Here is a 23,002-nt window from a genome sequence, read left to right as displayed (position 1 = left end):
TAGGATAAATCGACTATATTCTACGCTTGTTCTATGTATTAATTCCATGTCTCTGATGCTTTCCAATACTCGTTCACCAACTCTTATATGGTTTATATACGCGGCTGAGGAGGCAGGCCACCGAGTGATAATCCATGATCGACAGAAGCTGGCTGGTTTTCTTGACGTTTCACGCTCTGTGCTGCGTAGTTATCGGCTGGGTAAAGCTGGGCTACGCAGTGGGAGTGTAACTCCCTTGCGGTGGAAGATAATGAAGTAACCTCTCGTACGTATTAGCAATCTATACACATAGCTATACTATATCCGCCGTCCGGTCGCCCCACAGAATTCAGTAACGGGGCATGATAGCGGGGATTTATGCAGCTACATCATAGCACCACCAGTGTGATGTCTTTCGTAGTGTACCCTCGTTTAATTATTGAACGAATTTGAAGTCGCCATCGTTTCTATCAATCAAACTGTGGGCGCTCTATTGACGGGCCAGTGGTATCAACGTTTTCCAAATAGTAAGAAGATAGCAGGTGTGTTCTTTTTTTGGCTTTTTGGGTAGGTCGGTGCTGGCAGTATAGTCTCCATTAACGTAAAGGCTGTGCCCCGAACCGAAAATGGATATTCGGGCTGGACATCGAGAGCAGTAGGCACTGATACATTATATATGGTGAAAGTGAACTTTAGTGTTGAGTATTAGTCACTAAGTAAAATTTCAGTAGAGTTCTAGGGGTGATTCACATAAAGTAATCAACCAATAGGGGTGATTCATGTGTGTTCATCAATTAATGAATTAAACAAAAAAACAAAAATCATGTGTGTTCATAACTCATCACTCGGCCACGTGAGACCGGTGTTGTTGGATAATGGCTTCAATGACCGGATATCTCATGTTGACATTCTGTCCTGTTCGGATAGTGACTAGATAGTTATATGTAGCTATATGTAGCTAGCTAGACCTCAGGGTTTATCATCTCATTGATAAAATTTCTGCCATCTCTCGATATTTTCTCTCTAAAAAGGTTACCAATTCATCCCTTTCAACAGGAGCTAGAGCGATGTCATACACAACGGATCTAAGGGGAATACATGAATGACATACTGATCATATGCCATGACCAAGTTGAGCTACTGATACCTTCAATTACAGAGAACCAATTCACTTATATTCGCAGGCTAAAAAGGTCTACAAAAAAAGCCAGCCAACGGTTACGCATCAAGACCACCAATGGGATTACTACGACCTCCATCTTTACCATATTCCACCCATATATACAACGCCGTGCACCCGGAGAACCTAGCGCACCCTCAACAACAGCTGCCCGCCAATTTGCCTCTCAATAGCCTCCCTTGCCTCCAACAAGCCTTTATCACTCAACAGGAACATGCACTCGCCAGGCTGCAGCGGCTTGACATACTCATGTTCCTTCCCACTCGTGAGCATCTTGAGGCCATTCACACCCACCCACACCCTCTTTGTCGGCTTTGATACCAGGCGCATCTTCGAGAGCACGGGTTCGTTGTCGTAGTACTTCATCCCCAGCCACAGTCGTCGGGTCGCGACATTCTCCTGCGTTATCGGTGTGTACTCGGTGTCGGGCCCGGCGTAGTTGCCTCTCGTCACGGAGGATATGAAGCCTTGGTCTTGGAGCCCAAGTGCAATTGAGAGGTTGAGCTTGGTCATGGGAATGGATGTCGTGGCGATGTGCGCTTTAGAGATGTTTTGCAGGTGCGAGCAGACCTGGGCGAGATTTTTGAGAACCATGGTGGGGGTAGTGGGGGGGTTGAACGAGTCTGTGAGAATTAGTGGGAGGGCTTCAGATGGAAGCAGCATGATTGCTCGGGCCGCGCGGGGGGCAAGGTGTCTACCTGGAGAATTGGCTGGGACGGTGACTGACAGCCTCCTTCAATTGAGACGTCGCTGAGATTCTTCTTTGGTGTCTTCACACACTTGCCTGTGATTTCGATGTTTCGACAATCCCGAGAGTCTTGGCGCGTGTCTCAAAGAGGCTCTCTGGTGCGGGAAAAAAAGGCTCCAGACTGTGCATGACTAAGGAGGTGATTGGGCAAGCCAACCCAGCCTTGGGCTTCTCGGCACTTCTCCATTGAGATAGACGTGTTAGGGTCAGGGTTACATTTGGGACTCCCTTCAAGGAGGACGAGAAGGACAGAGAGAAACCTCAAACAGTAACCCCCCAGCATAGGCATCCAGACCCGTTCTCTCTCTCCCTCACAATCATCACTCGGCTTCCTCTGAATCGTGACCCTTCTACAGAACGGACTTATTTAACCTATCCCTACACCATTCTGCGACCCCTACCCTAAACTGTTCGAGAGCCGCCAAATAGAAGGGGGTCAGAAATAAATCGTACGATTTGAACACCCAGCAGCTTCATCAATCACTCCACTTTTTTTTTTTTTTTTTCCATCCCCTCTGGCTGTGCAAGTCCCCCCCCCCCCCCCCCAACTGCCGCCACACACCCACTCGAACCACTCGCACCCCCCCCCCCCCCCTTCCCCCACCTCTTGCGGTTTACCACCCCTCCCCCCCTCCCCCCCCCCCAGGCCCCTTCTGCTAGTCCCCGATGATCCTCGGGCTGTCACTCATCCTCGCGTTCCTCACGTATCTTATTTACCGCCGCCTGCTACTATCTACGGACAGTAGTAGTAATACTAGTAGCATCACTGGTGGCTCGTCCAGGAACAGCTCACAATCATATCAAGTCTTTCCGATGTGGCCGTTCCTGTCGACGCTCTTACAGCAGCAGTCATCCACCACCTCTACTACTATTACCTCAACCTCCACAACTGTAGGCCCTTCCACTACAGCCAAGCGTCCCTTCCCTACATGCCAACCCACCATCTCTACCAGTGCTGCAAATAGTGCTACTACTACCACCACCACCACTACTACAACATTAAGGGCCAATGACCACCACGGCAGGTCACCGGTCATTCCCGCCCAATATGCAGCATCGCCGGAAACAACCCCCAAAGCAATCCCCACAGCGCCTGCCATCGCAATTGACGCAATCCCGCCAGTCACCCTCGAGTTAACACCCCCCAGCATCACCATCAATGTCGACGCCGAACAAGATGAGGATGACACCTACATTCCCTCGTTCCCATCCTTAAATTCCGCACAGCGAGCCTCGCCCTCCTCCTCTGCATCTCTCATGTCCACCACTACCACTCACAGCGCCAAATCAGCAGCCCCCATGGCGCCCCCCCCAATCCCCATCCGCGGCCGCAATCCAAAAGCCAACATCCGCTACGCAACGCCCACCACCACCACAACCACCACTGCAACCCCGTCCGCAGCAGCCGTCGCACGCCAGAATCCAAACGGTGCAGCCCGCTCACGTCTCACCGCGATGGGCGTCGGCGCATCTGGCGTGGCCGCAGGTAGCGGACTGAGCTTGCCGGGCAGAGGGGGACAGAGCAACAACAGCAACAGGAAGAAGGTTGTGTTAGAGCCTGGACACTCGCCGCTGGACTGGGCGCGCTTGCAGAGGAGCGGAATCGATCTGAGGGTGTGTTTCCCCCAGTGCAAATCTATAGTGGGCGGGGTCGGAATGACTGCATCTTACAAAACAAGGCTAACGGGGCGTTTCTGTGTGTATAGGGACTCCCACACTCAAACCTAATCAAGGTGCCGCCATCACTGCTGGCAAAACACGCAAAGGCCCCCGAAGACATCTGGACGGCGCTCAACGGACGCGTCTACAACATCACTGCCTACCTCCCCTTCCACCCGGGCGGCGAGAAGGACCTCCTCCGCGGCGCGGGCAAGGACAGCACTAAACTATTCAACGCTACGCACCCGTGGGTAAATGTGGAGGGTATGCTGGCGGAGTGCCTCATCGGCATATTTGTCAGCGAGGAGGAGGCTGCCGCGGGTCTTGGCGAGGAAGAGTCACCATTGGATACAGTGGATTGAGGATTATTGGGGACTTGGGGCGTGAACAAAGTGAGGAGGAGGGAAAGATTTTTTTTCTTCTCTTTTTTTTTTATTTTTTTTCTTTTCTATTTTCCTGGTTGGGCTGGTCTGATCTGGTCTGATCTGGCCTGTTGGAGTGGTCGGTTCGGCTGGTGGCTCCATGGTTGGTAGGGTCTTCTGTTGTCCTGGGTTGCGGAGTTTTCTTGTCCATATAATGTTTCCTTTCTTTTTCTTTTCCTTCCATCTTTTCCTTACTGTTTTTTATTATTATTATATACCTTTCCTATCTTTCCTAGCTTCGTGATCTTAACTTTGGCTTCTTAGGCGGGGTATGGGATACCCCTTATCTTTTTTTTACTGGAACAAGAAAAGCGGGGCTTCTTTTTATGACAATATCCTTTGATATAAATCTGTTTTTGTTTTATTTTGTTTTTCCTTTCTTTTCTTTTCTAATTCTTCCTGGGGGCTTTTATTACTTGGCGTTATGATTAACTCTACCTACTAACTAACTTAACTATGTGTAACTTCATTTTACCCCTTGCCCCTAGCCCCTTCTTAGTGACTGACTTGTCTTTTCCTTTCGGCTCTTGTTTTTGTTTGATTTTGTCTGGAAGAATATGGTGATGGTTTGGGGGGGGGGGGGGGGGGACGGCGACTATAAGTATCTACGTAATATAATGGTAGTAGTGTAGCATAGACCAAAAAGGTTTTATCAGCGTTGGCCGGTGTGTCTGTCTGGGGTTCTTGGCGTTTTCTTGCTGGATATTGGGGCATCTGCGGCGTGGTGGGTGTATTACCTGGGGAGATTCGAAGGGTGCCGAGGATGAGGGGCGTGCTTGTGCTTGTGTTGTGCTTGTATGCGTGTTGCTATATAATATTGATGTTACTATTTTATAGATTCCTTATTGCCTTGCCTCTGGTGTCAGCTCTTGTGCGGGGTGTTGTGTTATGGGTCTCTCCTCTTCTAGAAATGTTGGGGGGAATTGCTAAGCTATCGAGCTTGTGTGATTTATTGGTATGTAGTAGCTGGTGGCAAAAACTTTAATATCGATAGAGGTGTTGGTATGTAATCAGCCAACCATATATCCACTACTCACACAATGCAATAGCTCCGCTGTCTATCTATCTGTCTAGTGCTTGTGTCCGGAGCCGTGCCTGCGTTATATGCACGCCATCCAGCCAGTGTTGAGTAGAGTGCAGATATATATGTACATCCTAAATAGTCGACGTGTCTATTTCCTCCGTCCCGGCCGGTCGATATTACATAGTACCAGGCATACACGACCAAACGAGGTCATTCCACGCGCCAAACCCCACCCACCTGCATGCAAATACAACAAGAAGAAGAAAATAGGGTTTCGGAATAAGTGATATTCCAGGCGGTAGTTGTTTTCAGGGGTTGGGGTTTGGGGGGAAGATCTTCCATGACCGATATATTGGTACGCGTGCAGATATATGCAGCCTGCGGGTACGAAGTGGTAGAGTACATATTGGCGAGCGACAGCAAAACGAAAGATTGCGGCCCAGCCCTATCGAATGTAGCAGAATCGGGGCTAAGTCGGAGTAATGGCGGGCGGGCGCGGGCGGTACATCAGTGTTCTGGTGTAAAGTACTATACATGTAGTCATAGGGTGTCACTCGGTGATGTATGTGGACTAGCGCTGGGGCTGTTCGGTTGCCGAATGTTTCGGTGGAACGGAGGAGGCGCGCAGGGGTCTTCCCGGTTCGCCCGCTAGTTGTACTGTAGATACAAGTAGGTACATGTATCTTAGTAATATTGGTTGATTGATTGATGAATTCGTGTGGGTAATACATAGTATATGGATCCTGGCTAGCGATAGTCATAGTTTATCACTCGTTTGGTTCCCGCCCGACAGTGTTGTGGTTTGACCGGTTGATTGATTGATAATTCTAGAGTTGTGGTTTCTGGGCCTAGGGTGACGGCGTCATAAGCCATATCCGAGTGGTATCTGAGATGTCTGAAATTTAAGGAAAAGCTTAAGGGTCGCACTACGTTGTGGTCAGTCAAATTCTCTGGATCCTCCCGGCTCTTTTAATTCTTGCTCCGATTCGGCACATGAGCCGGCTTCTACTGCGTTGTCCCTGTTCTTCGGATGTCCATATAAGCGGCCTAGGTATGTTAGAAATTTTGTCTCGGGCTGTGGAGATCCATCTTTGCGGGTACCCTTTCCGCCGGTGAGTGGGCACTAACCTTCGATCCTCGGATGAGAAATCTAGAGTAAATAGTACTACGCTTCTTGAACGGCCTATGTTGATGTTGAGGTGAAGATGAGGAGGAAGGAGAAGAAGAAAGGGGAAAGGGGAAAAGAAAGAGAGATAAAGAATCTTCTCTATCTAAATAAATGTTACGTGTAGAGGAGCTTTGACGACATCTCCTGATGCCAGCTGTTGCGTGGCGTCTATTACACTAACTCAACTCGACTGTAGTCGTGTCATAAGCACCGACTAGGTAATTCCCCTAAAAGGGATACGTACACATTCATAGGGAGTCACTAAGTTTTTTTTTTTTTAAGCGCCGGCGTGTCTAGGTGATTGATTGGCTGACCAACGTGTCTGGAGACGACGGCGGCTGCATATGGGGGTGAACATGTTACAGCGAGACATGGGTAATCACTCGAATATCTTGGCGCCAAGAATAGTACTACCTACACGTATGTATAATGTAACTGATCTCCTCCGCTCCATACAACCATACCTGTACTACTACGAACAAGAACCTTCGATGTCAAGATTTCAACACTGGTGATATCTACTACATGTAGTTATATAATGACCCTTATAGCTCGAAGGCCAATCTCGAACCAACTGCCACGCAATCACTATTAGAAAAACGCACCAGCGAGAGTGCGATCCCACAGGATTCGAGGCCGCCGTGATCTAGCTGGGTTCGGGTGGGATAAGCCTATATTCCATTTTGATTTCTATCTTCGCAGCTAAACGTACCATGGGATAAGGGTTAGAGAGAGGTACGCGTCGAAATTTTTCTATTAGGAGGCCATTCTAATTTTTGATTTCTCTAGAGGAAAAAGGGAGTGTCTAGTTTGCATTATGTGTTATTGTAGAGTACGTATACCGAAAACTAGATCTTACCCAAATATTTTTGCCATACTTTATCGGCCTGAACTTTATAAGATAGTAGTGACCTGCCGATGCTTCTCTGCTCGGTTCCGGAGGTTGGTTGCCCGGAAGTAACAAAATTGGGGATTCTTTACACTAAATTCATAATTGAGGGTTCCTCATTTTATGATATCTTTTGAGAAATTTCCTAGTACATTATCCAGAAGAAAAATTAAATTGATAACGACGAAAACAAATACATAACAGTGCGTATACTTACATGAACATCAAAAGAAAGTCCTAACAAAAAAACAAGAAATCCTCTTCTCTGCGAATACTAACTCAATTAATCCATGGCCAAGCCTTGCCATCCGTGTTTCCTCAACCTCTTCATCTCTTTCTGGTGCTTGTCAACTTCTGTCAACAAGGCGCTCGTTACAACCCACGCAAAGCTCTGTAGACCGTTTTGTGGCCCAACACGCTCTCCATCCGATCTACACAGGAACAGGCAAGCCATTCCAATTCCAAAAACATCTGCTTGACCATCTTGATCTCCTTTGATGGAATTAATAATCGATGCAACCAACCACTCGAACTCTTCTTTCATAGAAATGGAGGCGTCCCTCTGACGTTGGGTCTGTTTCTCGCGCCCAACGATGGAACCGATGAACACTTCGACTTCGCTGATATTCCCGCTCCATGGGGTATCGGCATAGTTATGCATCAAGTTTAGGATCGCCTTTTCGTAACTGTTGTTACTGTATTAGACGCCAGGGTTTCTAGATAGTCTGGAAAGATTCGCTTTTACCTTTCTTTGATTTGTTCGGCCTCCCTCAATCGCTCAGTCCAATCATACACTGGTGGAATGTTCTCTGAAAGATAATTCCAGACACCATCACTAACATTAACCGTCTCCCTCGTTTCCGAACCCCTTAATTCTTCCTTAACTTCATGGATGAACTGTTTCTCATCGATAGCACGGTAGAGATGCCCAAGAACCTTTTCCGATTCATAGTACTTAAGTCCAGTGTTCCCATCTTCCTCATCCTCCTCTTCAATCTCCATCTCTGCAATTGCACGATTCTTCTTGACGAGAACACGGGGCCCCGGGGCCATGAAGTCGGGACGAACTCGACCACCGCTAGGAATTTGAGTCTTGTCGACTTTGATACCCGTTTTAGGGAAATCGACCGCTGTTGATGCCATTTCCGCCAGCTTCAAACAGAGGTGGTGGTTCACACCTTCCTTTTCCCTGTCGGAGATGATGAGATGTCGAGCACTTATTAAACCGAGAATGTTGTTCTGCATGAAATCGATAAGAAAGTCGACAATATCACCCTGATTGACCGGGCGACCAAGGTCCTGAGGCGGGACTCGAGCGTACATGGCGGGAGAATAAGTTTTACCAAGTGAGAACCTAGGATCGTAGATAATGTTGTATAGATCTTTCCTATGTCAGTCTATAAACTCATACTAATGCAGTAGTTATTTACCTCCGTCCAGATCCCCACCAGACAACATGCTGGGCAAATCACGACTTCCACGTTGGGAAAATACAACAACATTCTTGAGCGCTCTGAGCGGGGAGTTTTCAGGTACATGCGACACCGCTCTAGCCATTTGAACGTCCCCGGGATGGTGAACCGGTGATCTGGTAATCAAAACGTGTCCCTTCACTACCCCTTCTTCGTTATCATCAAATCTGTAGGGGCAATAGATTTCTCCCTCTTTTAGAAACCCCGTTTCGTCGACAATGCCTATGAGAGTAACCCCATCCGGCACCGGAATTCTTGCACGATGCTTAAGATCCCGTAGAGCCGTCAAGAGGGCAAGTTCGAGTGCGCGTTCCAAGAATTCATCCTCTCTAAAGTTCAGCCCGATATTATAGAGAGCCTCGATCATCCATGGCAGTTTGATGGATGCCGGTGCAACCCCACGCCTTTTTAAAAAATTCGCTGCTAAATGCGCCGACCTTGTGGACTCACGTAGCTCATTTATAGCATCTCTTTGCAGATCCATAAACGTCTCTTTCTTAACTTGAAGGTCCTCTAGTACTTTGATTAGTGGTCTATTCAGCACCATCGGTAGCCAACCTGGCGTCGAACATATTTCGATGTTACGGTCAGTCGAGCCACGGAACTTGATCATCGATGGGCGAAGACACAGCTGACTTCCTTGAAGACGGGTATCTAACGCGACCACACCCTTTGCGCCAGCAAAACGAATCTGGAACACCGTGGACTTGTTTTTTGCGAGCTTTTCAGACCCCATCCATATAACCTCGAGCATTTCCTGAGAAATCTTTCCCACACCATCACTGAAGCAGCGATCATTCCGTTCAATATCTTCGATTTCGATCTCTGAATGATGAGGTACTTCGATAGACCCGACAGTGTCGCTAAAGGCTTGACCAATACGTGCTGCACACCTGCCAGGACAAGTAATCTGAGAGAAGTCTCCTAGGTTTGCGATAATCCTAGCGGCATCCAGATGTACACCGTTGACGACGAAAGGGGCCATAAACCAACAACTGCTCGTTCTCAAAGAAGAACTTGAGAACCCTAGGAATTGGAATGGTCTGCCAGCGATAACAATTCCATTACCTGAAGGCGAGAGATAGTTTCGAAATTGTCCGTCATAAATCAAACGTTGCGCGACGACGTTGTGCTCGAACAGAAGTTGATCGCCGTCCTCGTCACCGAAAAAAACTCGTAAAAAGGAACCGTGATTCTGTGGATACTTCCTAAGAACCCTATTCTGCATTTCTAGCGTGGGTCCGTAGAAATAGCACCCTGCAGGAGTGATCGTTGAATGGTATATGTAAGTCATCCCAGCCTCCTCAGCAGCACTATCTGCACTCGAGACATGTGAATTAAGGCGTTGATAATCGACAATACATTGTTTCAAAACCTCAAACAGGTTGTTATATGATAGACTATCAAGCTCGCCCAATGGGTCCGCTGGAGTTACCCATCTAACAAAACTTTGCATGATACTGGCTGCCTTTGCTACTCCAAACCTCATTATCAACTCAGACACAGTCGGGAGCAGCGGGAGAATGGCATATGGTGGGAGTATTCCGTTTGCACATAATGCGTTGAGTTGAAAAGCGATAGAAAAATCGAATTCCGCCTTCAATTTTTCTGAGAGTTTTTGAAAAGATCTCACAAATAAGTCGGCGGCATCGGGCTTCATAACTGTCCGCCGGGAACTTATTTCTGGGACGCCGCCTTTACCGGAGAGGTGCTTTAGTAAGTTGAGATCATCGACTTCCGTGAGATAAAACTGGTATACAAAGGCGAAAGGGGCAAAGCAAGCGTGAGCTTCGTCCAGGCTAGATGTCCGTTCAACCGGAAATTCTTCTTTATCTGAGGTTGATGATTGTTGGAGAAGCCTAATCAAATCGCTCATGTCCGTATCGAAGCCGTTATTTGTGCTAGCTGTGCTCTTTGTGATAATCTTACGATACATCCTAGGTGCTCTTGCGAGGGTGAAGAGAACTCGAGCACTTTTTGCCCCCGATGTGATAATTGAATTTACGGTGGGATATAGAATGGAGATTGTTTTGTTGATGCGTATATCCCCAAAATCGCGGCGCAGCTTCGGGCCCAGTGTTGCTGGATCGAAAACGTCTAATTTATCATCTTCAAACTCCACCACGGCTCCTTGTTGTTTGAACATCAGCTTCCCATCAACTTTTTTCGAGTAAAATATCTCAAAGATCGGCACATTCGTCGATTGTGGGGACCAGATTCCACATTCGATCGATCTAATTGAGTATGATTTCGTCAGCTTGCTGGGGGTAATTGGTTGGGTGCGTCGGGCGTTTCTGAGCTTTTTATCCTGTTGCTCTTTGGCAAGACTTTTAACCAAGAGTGGTTCAAATGCCTTATTGCTACGGCTACATGATATCTTGCAGCTCGATACCCATAGTTGGACCCGTGGTGGGCCACCATTTTGTCCCTGTCCAAAATATCTAAGGAATTGTTGCCCGGCTTCCTCGGTTGGGAGCGTTAGAGCTGCGAGTTTGGTTCTCTTATCACCCCTCTGTTTTGGTGAAAATACTCGTACGGACGAGGCCAAAATTCCGATGTTTATGAGAAAAGGTTCAAGAGCGTTCTCCACATCCTTTTCGGTGGCATGGTAAGGGACCCCTCGGATGAAGACCTCCATTATTGCTATATATTGCCCCGCTCAAACGTAAGGTTGGCTAAGAGAGCGAGAGTATCTTGCTGTTATCGAGCCTGAAGGTATTGAAGGTTTTGAGCTTGGAGGTATATTGAGTTTGGAGGTACTGTAGTAGCGAAATTGAATCTAGTCCACGGAATTAGCATTCGAGCATACCTAATGATAATTTAAAAAAAAAACGCTAGCTTCTTACCTAAATAGTTTATTTGAAGTTCGTAGTGGGCGTCTATCCTAATAGAGAGTATTGTTCCATGTTTTATACAGTTTCTACTCGAATCATGTTTGAGTAGACGTCACGGTATCTAAAATTATGGTTACATGTATTTATGTAGGGTTTAGGCAACCACCGCGGGGTAACGTTCGTTGTGTAACGCACAATCACATGTATGTATTTTACTCCCGCTGTTGAAGTAGAATTCATTCAAAGTACCAATGATGCTTGTAGTTTTATTGGTCACATATAATCTAAAATACACAGCCGGTAGCGAAAGTGTTCATAAACCGATATGGAGTTTTCGTCATCGTCTCAAAACAGATGCTAGAAAATAAAGTTGGCTTCTAACTGTTGCTGAATACTAGACCCAATCGGGTCTGGTGCTATAACAAGATAGGTATCAATGAGAGATATCAAGCTGGCTCTCCGGCCAACCAGTTAACAAAGTCCATACGTAAACCCTCGTGTTTGGTATACTCTTGAGGCTCAAAGTAGGATTTGTTTTCAGGCAGGCCACTCTTAACTTATTTGACTCTGCACATTATTATGAGGGATTAGAAATTTCCACGGCTGTCGAAGTTAGGCATCCATACCGCAGAATCTCAGGAATAACGAATCGAACTGGGCTGGAATACCACTTACCCATTGGTCAAGACGACCAAAAGTTACGCTTTAGGTCTGTCGGATTGAGGCTCAACAAGCATTTGACCAATCCGAAGCACAATATTCCAGTCCAGTTCGATTCGTTATTCCTGAGATTTTGCGGTACTTCCAAGCCTTTCTTGATATCAACGTACGTACTATAGTAGTGATTCAAGAATCTTAAGAGGAGTTCCAGAATGTTTCCTTCTTCACTGAGAGTAATAGGTACATGGGCAGACAACTTATCGCATGGGTGTTACGCACAAGAATATGCGGCAATACTACCCCACACACACGTGTTAGCTAATGGTAATGGAAACGGATTTTTTTAATTGAAGAACAGCTGGAGTTTTCTGTTAGTTCCCGCAATCCCAATAGTAATATCGTGATAATTGATAGTTACAGTACTACTACAAAACCCAGGAAGAACGGATCGAACTGGACTAGGAATATTGGCCCTATCGAGCCTCAATCCCACAGACCCGAAGTAGGTGTAGTACTCCAGCCCAGTCCGATTCGTTATTCATAAGCACCGGGGAAAAAAAATGGAGAGTCTAGATGCGTATTTGCTTTTCTCGCAACTACGTACAGCCAGCTTGAACCAATTACATACACGACAGCTATTCTATCTAGGACTGCACAAGAAAAACGGCTTATTGCTTATAGGTCAACCACTCGGATGGGTATGTCTCCCATCGAAGCTTCCGAACTATCCAGCTATTCAGAGAATCTATTCCAGAAACCAGCCAGAAATTTCATATACGTCCGATTCTCAGCAGACTCTTTAATCCTCTGTTTATACCCATCCATAAGCGATACAGATGGTCCTGACGTTTGTCTTTCCGTGCCAGCAAAACCTACCCAGAACAGCGTGCAGTGCATGTTTGGTGTCTTGGCATCGAGAAGACGTTGTTTTGTAGAGGTTGAAAGATCAGTTCATATGATCATGTTGATTACCGCGCTGCACTCGGTTCTGGAGAGACACGCCTTGAGGCAGACAGAACCATATCTGCGGGTAGAGCTTGCAGGTATGACTCGGTTTTGTACGTCCAATTGTGGTAATATCAAGAAGCTACGCATATGTAAACGACATAAAGATTATGTGCTTTTTGATTAGATGGCACTAAGCTGTATTGAACGAGCGCACGTGATCTGGGATAAGTGCAGCTTCTCCTGATCATGTGAAATCACTCGAAACACCTGTATGGTGCGCCTAGTCTTAAAGGTAACCGAAAATGACGGAAAGTCGATGGTTAATAACTTTTTGACGAAAAAGGTTAAAGAAAATCCGTACAATGGAAATGTAGTACTAGCTATGAAGTTTAGTTCCATTGTACAAATTTTTGGTATCTGTTCTAGTTGTACCAGAGCTCGAAACCCGGCATCCCATATGTAAAAAGCACCAAGATCGAACAGAGTAGAACAGTATTATACCCATTTACAGCGACCGGAATGATCTATGGAAAAACAAGGGGGTGAAATTGTATGGCGAAATATCTGTGCACCATATAACTGTTTTTTTCCATAGATCATTCCTATCGCTGTATACCCAAAAAAAAGCAAACCTGCCTGAGCTATGGCAGTGAGGTACCAGCTGGCTAGAAAATGGGCCCTCTTATTGGCCTTCGGAGTCAAATTGCAGCCACGATTGTTCCACTTCCATATGTGGCGTGTCACCTTTAAGACTGGGCGCACCATACATGTAGTCAACAACTACATCATGTAGCTGTGTAACCATCCCCTAGGCTAATATTTGAATAGCCTCAGTGTTATCATTAACTGGATCGATTTCGATCGAAAGTACTCGCGCGGCCGAGTTTCGACTTACTCACGTGACGCTATTTAACAAGTTTTTTGCGTTACCCATAGGTCATGTGATTAAGTTGAAACTCGGCCGCGCGAGTAATTATAATAATGTCTAATAAATTCCTATAAACCTTGTTAGAAATACATATACATAAACTCACTTATCCCCAAAAGAAGCACCTGTGGTAGCACATCACAGTTTCTTAATCGGTGTGACTACATATATCTACTAGTAGCTGGTCACGTGAGATACCGATATTTCTGGGATATACGCCCATGGGCTTAAAGCAAAGTGGTGGGAGGAAAACTGATGGTGTATGCATATTCCCGTGACTTAAGCCAATCAGCAAGCACTTTTCTACCAGTACTTTGCTTTAAGCCCATGGGCGTATATCCCAGAAATATCGGTACATGTATGTTATTCAGCATCGTTACTTGCGCGAATCAAAAAGATTCGTCGAAATCACCGACGGCTAATGACTAGTACCAGTAGAGCTGTATATCGTGCACGTATAGCTTCGTGCCGCGTATTGATATCAAGCCTACTATATATACTAAACTTCATTACTATCAATCAGACCACTACCAGGAGGACCATGCCTGATGTTCCTTCACCGAGTGCGTAGGTACACGTATTAACTACCTAACCGCATCTAAAAGCCGTGTGTATTCTTGGCAGCAATCTTTGTTTTAATACCAATCACTCAAATTGTGCTGCACCAATATTTGATCGTAATCACCCGGTTTCGGACTATGTACGGTACAGCGGTGGGTAATAAGTCATCGGACGACCTAGCCACAATTTTGCCTGCAAACGCGTATTTTGGTGGCGTTCCGTCTGATGACTTATTACCCACCACTGTAAATGTACTATGTAGGTACATAAACTGCACTAGACTATGCCATAGTCTAAGACTGCATGCAGAGTTTTGTACCTAGAATCAATAAAAACACATGATTTTTTTAAAAAAAAAAAACTGCACTAGACAAGCAAAGCATCGATATCTACGGCCAATGATCCCCGCGGATATTAACCTGGCCCCGCCTACAATGTTGAAGACAACTATAGGGCTGAAGCTGTTACTATTTTAATCTGCTCTTCAGTAGAGTAGAGAAATCTCTCACTGGTGGATCAGGCAGAAAATACATGTATCAGCGGCCGCGGTGCAAAACCATCGCCTATTCCCGCCCAAACCAAACCTGGCGCCAGAGAATTATCTAATTTCCCACAGAGCTTCCACGGCATCGGAATTCCTAATCCCAATATCCCAACCGACCGTATTACGTACATGCTCAAATCAGCGCCACATAATTTAATCATCAATCATCACTCGCTCCAAACAACCGGCTATGTGATCGGCCACAGTCCGTTCATCGCCCACTAAGGCGTCCCCTTATAGAAGCCCCAACTCCAGACTATCAAAAACCCAAGTAACAATACAATACGCGTAATAGAGTAGCGACCCGGCCCCTTCCCCAGTAACCACGATGATCACGATCGACCAAAGCTCGGTCTTGGCGCCCGTAGCACTTGACTAATTACATCTCGTATCGTCATTGCGCCTTACAAGTGGGCAGTGTCGAACTATTGAGGGCTTTTCCCCACAAAGTGCGAAAACAAGACACTCCAATTGCACGTGCTGCTGTATGTATGGTTACTGCACTCAGCCAAGGGCAAAAAGAAATTTGCAGGCTAGGGCTGAAGAGCTAGCTAGACAGAGAGTGCCTATTGTGTATGTATCAATTATTCTGGATGGTAAGTATATATAGAATAGAATACTCGTAGATTCATGACGTTTCCGAACACGACTGCTATTGCATGCCATACAAAAAAGCGCTAAATCTACCTTTTTGTATGTCATGCAATATTGGTCGTGTTCGGAAACGTCATGAACCTACGAGTACATGTATCGCTCTGATTAGATAACCAATTAATTCAACCGACTGAACCCCAACTTGCGGTGATTATAGATGGCTCCAAGGCTGAATGCAGTCTGAAGCCAAGATGAATAGTCATCAATCGTTAACGTCAGTAGTAGGTAAGTAATCCAAATGTAATTGGTCGGAGGCCTATGACTGTTACATGGTTTCTGCAAGGCAAACGGCAGATCTAGATATCAAACTTCTCGAATACGAGCCGGCGCACTCAAGGCCGTATTCCCATAACCCACCAAGCACGGAAATGAGATGAGCCGGAATAGCATTAGAAAATATAAATATTCCTATTTCACCCCCAGGAGTAATTAGTAGTTTTAATCGGTACGGTTACAACAGTAGATCCAGCTACGGTATTAGTATCAAACATATATTCGATCAAGAATAGCTCGATTTTCGAATCTTCCAAAAACACATTGCACAGAGCCTTCAAACCGCTCAACATGGCCTTGAAACCCCTTCTCCTCCTCCTCTCTCTCTACTCCACTCTCATATCCTGCGCTCCAACATCCGAGCTTCCAATCATTGACCTTGGCTACGTCCAACAACGAGCCACCGTCTACAACTCCACCAACGACTACTATATCTTCAAGAACGTCCGCTTTGCCGCCCCGCCTTTTGGTGATCTCCGTTTCCGCAAACCCACCCCACCAGACTACGAGGGGAAAATCCAGGATGGCAACATTACTGGGACAGAGTGTGTGCAGACCCTTCCGGGAATGGCCGTAGAAGCTGGTGAAGGTATATTAAGTGGGGAAACTTATACAATTGGAACTGAAGACTGTTTGTATCTGGACGTGTATGTACCTGCTTCGCTCAAAGCGACGGATAAAGCGCCAGTGCTTCAGTGGTTCTTTGGGGGTGGGTATATGTTCGGTAGTAAGGAAATGTGGGGTGATCCAGCAGAGTTGATTAAATCCGCGGATGAGCCAATGATTTATGTTGCGTCGAACTATAGGTGAGTGTACCCCCTTTCTAGACGTTATAAAAGCTAATTATTATAGGCTTGGCGCTTTTGGGTGGCTTGCGGATGCAAACCAGGATATTGACGTTAATGTTGGGCTCCATGATGTCCGCGCAGCTATGGACTGGGTCAACGATCATATCTCCAAATTTGGCGGTGACCCAGAGAGAGTCACTGTAATCGGGGAGAGTGCGGGCGGTGGAGTAATTATGCACACGATCGTTGCGTACGGTGGCGAACATTCACCGCCGCCGTTTAAACAGGTACGCCCTATTATCCATACTGTTGTCCTCCCAAGTATTCGGAAGGAAAAAAACCTGGGGTTGAAAGTAGCTGATCCGAAGATAAAAGGCAATTCTGCAATCTCCAGGTCTGCTAGCAGATAGGAACTCTTTCGAGAGACGAAGCAGTGGCTACCAGAATTTCCAGAATTCTGCCAACTGCACTAGCCTTGAATGCCTGAGAGCGGCGTCCACTGAGACTCTGACCGTAGCCAATGATGCGGTCCTCAAATCTGGTCTTATGGTACCCACACCCGTAGCAGATGGGGATTATATCCCAGACCTAGCTACCATTTTGTTGTCCGAAGGAAAATTCCACCACATTGATAGTATCATTGCGTCGAATACATGGTATGAGGTCAGTCAACTACTCAACTCTTTGTAATTTTAGTTTAAAATACTGACAAGTGGCTACAGGCCGGCCTGTTCATACTAACAATTGGCAATGTAACTTCCGAAACCTTTAGAGACTTCGCTCAAGGCAACATCGCGAATATCTCGGCGTCCTCTCTTGCCAGACTCGAGGAGCTCTATCCAAAAGGCAGTAACGAAGCCGAGGAATACAAAAGAGTTGCAGACCTAATGCAAGATGTCTTCATTAATTGCAATGTCGTCGCCTTGGCGAAGGCCTTCGGTGATGATACGTACCGCTATATCTTCAATGTATCCCGAGCCTGGCACGGAGATGATGTGCTTTATAACTTTTACAACCCAGGCATTGATGTTCCCGGAGCACCGCCAGTCAGCGTGTGGGCTGCTAAGGCGCATCAGGAGTACTTGACTGACTACACAGTAAAGGGAGACCCTGGTTGTGCGGACACACCTTCTTGTTTTACGAAGTATGGTACAGAGGAGACTTCGTTGATGATCACTGATGAGAATGTTGAAATTTTATCGGCCGACCCATGGAATAACGAGAGAGTTGACTTTTTGATTAACGGTGTGTGGGAGAATTGAGGGTATGATGTCTTATTCAGTGCTTCCTTCCTTTATTTTTTTTTCCTGCCTGTCCTTTTTTGGAGTCTAGTCATCAACTGTCTCTTATTTTAATTTCTTTGGTTCATGTTATTCATATTACGGGTTGCGATGAATTCAAATATACTGTCATTTACGTCATTTTTGACCCGCCCAGACATAATCTAGCTAGGAAGCTACCAAAGTCTCAGATAGAATTGATCTTGTTGAGTGATAACTGTATGCATATGCTGCAGTCCATTCATAAACGCCTATTTTATATACGAACAGATATATCTGTATATCCAGAGTGGTTCGATACTCTTTAGCTTTAGCGGATGAAATTATATATGCACAAACCGTCAGCTATATATGCATATATATATGATGGTAGTAATTAATTGTGGGGGCGGCGATGAACGAACGAATAAGTGCATCAAACTCCTGGGCTATCTAGATCTGTTCATAGATAGAAGGCAATCAATCCCTAAATGTCTTCGGGGGGAGTGCTTAATTGGCCATACACTGTGCGAATCGAGGTTTAATGAGTTACATGGTTGTGGTTGGGAACGTCGTGCAAAGAAATGTCGGCTCCCATACAGCACGCATTAATTAACGTCATCAACATCTCGCGCTCAAATCTCCCCGCCATCTCTTAACCCTCTTTAGCTTTATTCCTACCCCGTCGCTTAATTCTCTCCATCTATATTGAATTCGATAGACATTATCTCAATGTCCTCTAGTTGATCCCTGGGCCAATGGGGGTACATAAATCCTCTAATCGAATCGCGCTCTTTTGATTATATTAATTACTACATGCAGTTGTGTAGTCTTCAAGATCTAGGTTGCACCTGCTGCTCCAATACATGTACCCTTGTCTGTGGTTACAATACCCCAAGGCCAAACACAAGTTACACTAAGATACATGTAGTATGAGGATCGGATTCGTCAGTGATAGAGTACAGACAGCGGCATCTGTAGAGTACCGGTCACAGCGTCATGCAATCGGTCAATATTTACCTCAACTGCTGTGCACGTGTGATACACGTAGCCATGCACGAATTAACAACCAGCAAAGTCTAGCTCGTTGTTGTCGGTACATAGGGCAGCAGGGCACCCCCCTACGTTACACGTAACCAGTACCCACGCCCTTCCATGGATCGATGGGATGTGTGAATTTCCTCTCTCTTCTTGATTCTTGCAGGTCTGCAGGATCTGGGATTGTTTCCCTTCTGCTTCTGGTGCAGGGCGACCAGGGATGGTTGTCACATGTAGTTAGTGTCACGACTCACAGCTTATCACTCACCGCATGATTACCCGCTCGATGGGTAACAGACAGGCCCACCCATCCTACAACCCTACCCTAGCTACCCTGCCTGTCAAACCGGATAATCTCGAGATGCGCGTTAAGAGATGTGAACCCGCGATTTGAATCACGACCAGCAATAACGTTTCCGGAGAACCCCGGGCAACGCAGACCATACGTCGTGACAATACGCACTTCTGCCGCCGCCGGGAGCACGGAAACCACCAATGCGTTGATCAAAGCAGAAACAAAAAAAATAAAAATAATGGAATATATAAAAATAAAACATAGAGATGGCAGCAGACACGGGATCGGATACCTACCCACTCCACTCCACTCCACTCCCACTGTATGCACCCCATCACTCCACTTGATGCGAGAAAGCTCGGTAGAAGCTGCCACTGCCGCATCGCGTGCCGACATGGAGCTACCCCACGTAGAGTACTCCCCATTCCGTTTACCTAAACGCGCGCATGAAAAAAAAGTACCCATACGTACGTAGTTTCAAGAACTCATATCGCGGTTGCAGGGTCGTCGTCGTTGAGATTAACGAATCAGCGGCACAGAAAAGAGCCGCTCCCAGAGGTTGGATTAAAGTTTCACTGAACCAGACCCTCGGAATTCCGCCCAAAAAAAAGCCCCCGCAAGCCACCACCACAACCAAGAGACGTGACCCCCCCCCCCCCCCAACTGCAACATGGCCCGAATTGTACGATTCTGCTGCTGCTGACCCCATCCTCCGCATCGCATTCACCATCAAAGACAAAAAAAAGTAATATCATTATCATTATCACCATTAATGTTGTTGCTACTGCTGGCAAGGAGGTATGGACGCATCAACCATCATCCCGTGCAAAGGATCGACATAACGCGAATAATGCCATACATACACAACGCCAAGACACGCACCTTGTTGTCAAATCACGAGACTGTTGCCCTGAACGTCTAATCAAACAAAAGCTCACCAGCTTACTTGCCCTTTTTCCACCTATCCAACAACACCTTGACATACCACTCTCATCAGCATTTATGCCGTCCAAACGTACCCGAATCGCAGAAACCGTATCCGAAGAGCCGTTGCCAAAACGAGCTCTCAGATCACAAGGCAGGCCACCTTTCGACTCGAAAAAGGAAAAGAAGGTAAACACCACAGCAACGAAAAATGCGCCCAAAAAGGGGCCGCAGCCGGAAACGAAAGGAAATACCTCCCAACGCGAAACAGAAGAGGAGTCTGATGGGGGTCCTTCCTATTGGCTTATGAAAGCGGAGCCGGAGACCAGAATGGAAAAGGGCAAAGACATGAAGTTCTCGATCGACGACTTGAAAGCTTGCAAAGGACCTGCAGGCTGGGATGGAGGTAAGCAGAGCTTCTATTGATTCGTCTAGCCCTCGAAAAGACAAAAAATAAAATAAAATAATAAACGGCTGATGATCGCTATTGTTCTAACTCTGTGTCATTCAGTGAGGAACTACAGTGCGAGGAACAACCTGAAGGCAATGAAACAGGGGGATTTGGCGTTCTTCTACCACAGGTTGGTCCCATCTCCACTTCACTGCCACTCCCCCTCCTTCCAATCCCATTCCGCCATTGGATGAAAGCGTGAAAAGGCCATTTAAATCTGACGCGTCGTGAATCATCTCGCGAAAAAAAATACAGCAATTGTAAAGAACCAGGTATCGTTGGAATAATGGAAATCGTCAAAGCCGCCACACCAGACGGTGAGCTCCATTTAGGGAATTTCAGCTCTCGCCACTTTTGAAACTGATCGTTCAGAAACTGCTTTCGACCCCTCCGAGCCATACTACGATCCAAAATCATCAAGGGATAACCCGAAGTGGTTTCTTGTGCACGTGGAGTTCAGGCGAAAACTGGAGCGGCAGATTGGACTTGCCGAGCTGAAGACCTACACCCAAGGTGAGCTGTCAGAGATGCCGCTGCTCAAGATGAGCCGTCTGAGCGTGTCACCTGTCCCGAAAGCTTGCTGGGATTTTATCATTTCCCTGGAGAAATCGCTATGAGGCGAATTGGGGTAGAGACGGGGGGAAATGGGGGATGGGGGGAAGTGTGGGAGGTTCGTGGTCCGCCACTTCTCTTAATTTTTCTTAATTCTGCTAGTCGTACCTAACTTGCCCTTTTTCATATCCCTTGTACTACTGCTACTACAGTTACCCGATTGGTGTTGTGTTCGTAGATAGATAGATAGAGCCGAAATAGAGATTCACTACTAATCAGATAATCAATACTGCACCTAACGCACCTACTCTAACTTGCACCTAACTTGCACAACACAAACCCACGGACCAAATGTGCAATGTGGAACATGGGACGGACATGGAACCTTACTAATTGTACAACTCTAGATCTTCCCAGGAACATGCACATGCGAAGGAAGCAGATCATACGAACGAACGTCCCAATAAGTAAAAGTAACTCAATAGCGCAATAACGCCTTTCAACTCTAAATACTCATATGTTGTACGCGCGTTTCCCCCGTTCCACCCCCAGCCCATTAGCTTTTTATCACGGCTACAAATACAAGTTGGGTTATTACAGGGAGATACCATACGCATGAGGTGATGATGTGATGTGGGGTGGTGATAGTGGTGATAGGTAGTAGGTCATGTTCCAAGAGAAGCTAACAAACGAAACGATTTCCATGATCAAGTCCAATAATAAACACTAAAAAATAAGATATAAGAGAGTAAAAAAGGAACGGATAAGAATAGACGAATAAAGTATTCTAGAAAAACCAACGCCCCTCCCGCAGAAGTAGAAACATGATAATTTACAAAGTTGTCCCCCCGCTAAAAGATTGGATGGAATGAAAGTGGATGATGGTAAAGAAAAAAAAAAAAGGAAAATCGCAAAGTAAAAAAAGATGCATGCAACAGACAAAATAAAACAAATCAACCAAAAAAAACAAAAAAACAAATGAGATGAACGGTAAACAAAATGCAAAAAAAATAAAATAAAATTCCAAGAACGCACGGTTAATGACCCACTTCTAACAAGACTGCAAAGGAAATAAAATCGACAAAGCCTCCCACAAATAACCTCCCCGCGCCGGATAAAATCAGGTACACATAGGAAATAACAAAAGAAATGTGTATAATGCCGTGTCTAGTGATGTCGCTGATCACTACCCCCAGCCCCGTGATGTTCCCGGTCATACATTTCAGTCTCTCGTTTCAATGCACTACCAGCACCGCTGTCCATTGGTTGTCTCATCCTCGGTGTCCCCGGATGTCCTGGATGACCACTCCTGCTACCTTGCCCATGGTCACCGCTCACTTCAATACCAGTCATTGGTGACCCAAAATCCCGCATGCTGGAACTTGGACGCGAAATTTCGCTCGGTCTGAACCCGCCAAATCCGCTGTCACCGGGTCCCATTGCCATTCCAATCCGCGATGGTGACAAGGATTGTGGTTGCCCCTGTTGTGGTCGTCCACCACCCCGTTGCAACCTCAACGCCAGGTCTCGATAGTAGTCCCGTTCCTCCTCTACTTTCTTGACGCGCTGCTCTAAATCGCTGATTCTGGTCGACATTTCACGTTCACGTTCCTTTCTACGTTGACGAAATCTTGCGGAAGCGCCAGCATTTCGTTTACGCTTCTCATCGGCGCTTTTTGACGCCGCCGTTGTGTCTATAGGTATTTGGATGGCCCCATGAGCCGTGTTCAAGGACATCATTGGATACCCGCC

General features: G+C 46.3%; 6 protein-coding genes across 6 annotated transcripts; 3 read left to right on the top strand and 3 right to left on the bottom strand.

Annotated features, from left to right (window-relative positions):
- Window positions 1-1,285: 1,285 nt before the first annotated feature.
- On the bottom strand, window positions 1,286-2,196 carry LAJ45_09795 (uncharacterized protein; the record flags this gene model as incomplete). Its single annotated transcript, XM_046119334.1, has 4 exons — window positions 1,286-1,782; window positions 1,858-1,869; window positions 1,940-2,085; window positions 2,168-2,196. The coding sequence occupies 4 exons, from the start codon at window positions 2,194-2,196 to the stop codon at window positions 1,286-1,288; spliced, it is 684 nt and encodes a 227-aa protein (XP_045967409.1).
- Window positions 2,197-2,573: 377 nt separating this feature from the next.
- LAJ45_09794 (uncharacterized protein) lies at window positions 2,574-3,928 on the top strand (the record flags this gene model as incomplete). Its single annotated transcript, XM_046119333.1, has 2 exons — window positions 2,574-3,521; window positions 3,614-3,928. 2 exons carry the CDS (start codon window positions 2,574-2,576, stop codon window positions 3,926-3,928), a joined length of 1,263 nt encoding a protein of 420 aa, XP_045967408.1.
- A 3,424-nt stretch (window positions 3,929-7,352) lies between these two features.
- Window positions 7,353-11,179, bottom strand: LAJ45_09793 (uncharacterized protein; the record flags this gene model as incomplete). Its single annotated transcript, XM_046119332.1, has 3 exons — window positions 7,353-7,755; window positions 7,815-8,451; window positions 8,500-11,179. 3 exons carry the CDS (start codon window positions 11,177-11,179, stop codon window positions 7,353-7,355), a joined length of 3,720 nt encoding a protein of 1,239 aa, XP_045967407.1.
- A 5,055-nt stretch (window positions 11,180-16,234) lies between these two features.
- Window positions 16,235-17,993, top strand: LAJ45_09792 (uncharacterized protein; the record flags this gene model as incomplete). Its single annotated transcript, XM_046119331.1, has 4 exons — window positions 16,235-16,749; window positions 16,796-17,018; window positions 17,107-17,394; window positions 17,454-17,993. 4 exons carry the CDS (start codon window positions 16,235-16,237, stop codon window positions 17,991-17,993), a joined length of 1,566 nt encoding a protein of 521 aa, XP_045967406.1.
- A 2,332-nt stretch (window positions 17,994-20,325) lies between these two features.
- On the top strand, window positions 20,326-21,315 carry LAJ45_09791 (uncharacterized protein; the record flags this gene model as incomplete). The annotated part of the gene is made up of 4 exons (XM_046119330.1): window positions 20,326-20,653; window positions 20,759-20,828; window positions 20,954-21,015; window positions 21,071-21,315. The coding sequence occupies 4 exons, from the start codon at window positions 20,326-20,328 to the stop codon at window positions 21,313-21,315; spliced, it is 705 nt and encodes a 234-aa protein (XP_045967405.1).
- A 1,102-nt stretch (window positions 21,316-22,417) lies between these two features.
- Window positions 22,418-22,987, bottom strand: LAJ45_09790 (uncharacterized protein; the record flags this gene model as incomplete). Its single annotated transcript, XM_046119329.1, has 1 exon — window positions 22,418-22,987. The coding sequence occupies one exon, from the start codon at window positions 22,985-22,987 to the stop codon at window positions 22,418-22,420; it is 570 nt and encodes a 189-aa protein (XP_045967404.1).
- Window positions 22,988-23,002: the final 15 nt, after the last annotated feature.

The sequence above is a fragment of the Morchella importuna genome, assembly GCF_003444635.1.
Source record: "Morchella importuna strain M04M26 chromosome Unknown Morimp01GS039, whole genome shotgun sequence".
NCBI lineage: Eukaryota > Fungi > Ascomycota > Pezizomycetes > Pezizales > Morchellaceae > Morchella > Morchella importuna.
Note: the sequence above shows the minus strand (reverse complement) of the source record. Positions and strands in the feature narration are given on the sequence as shown.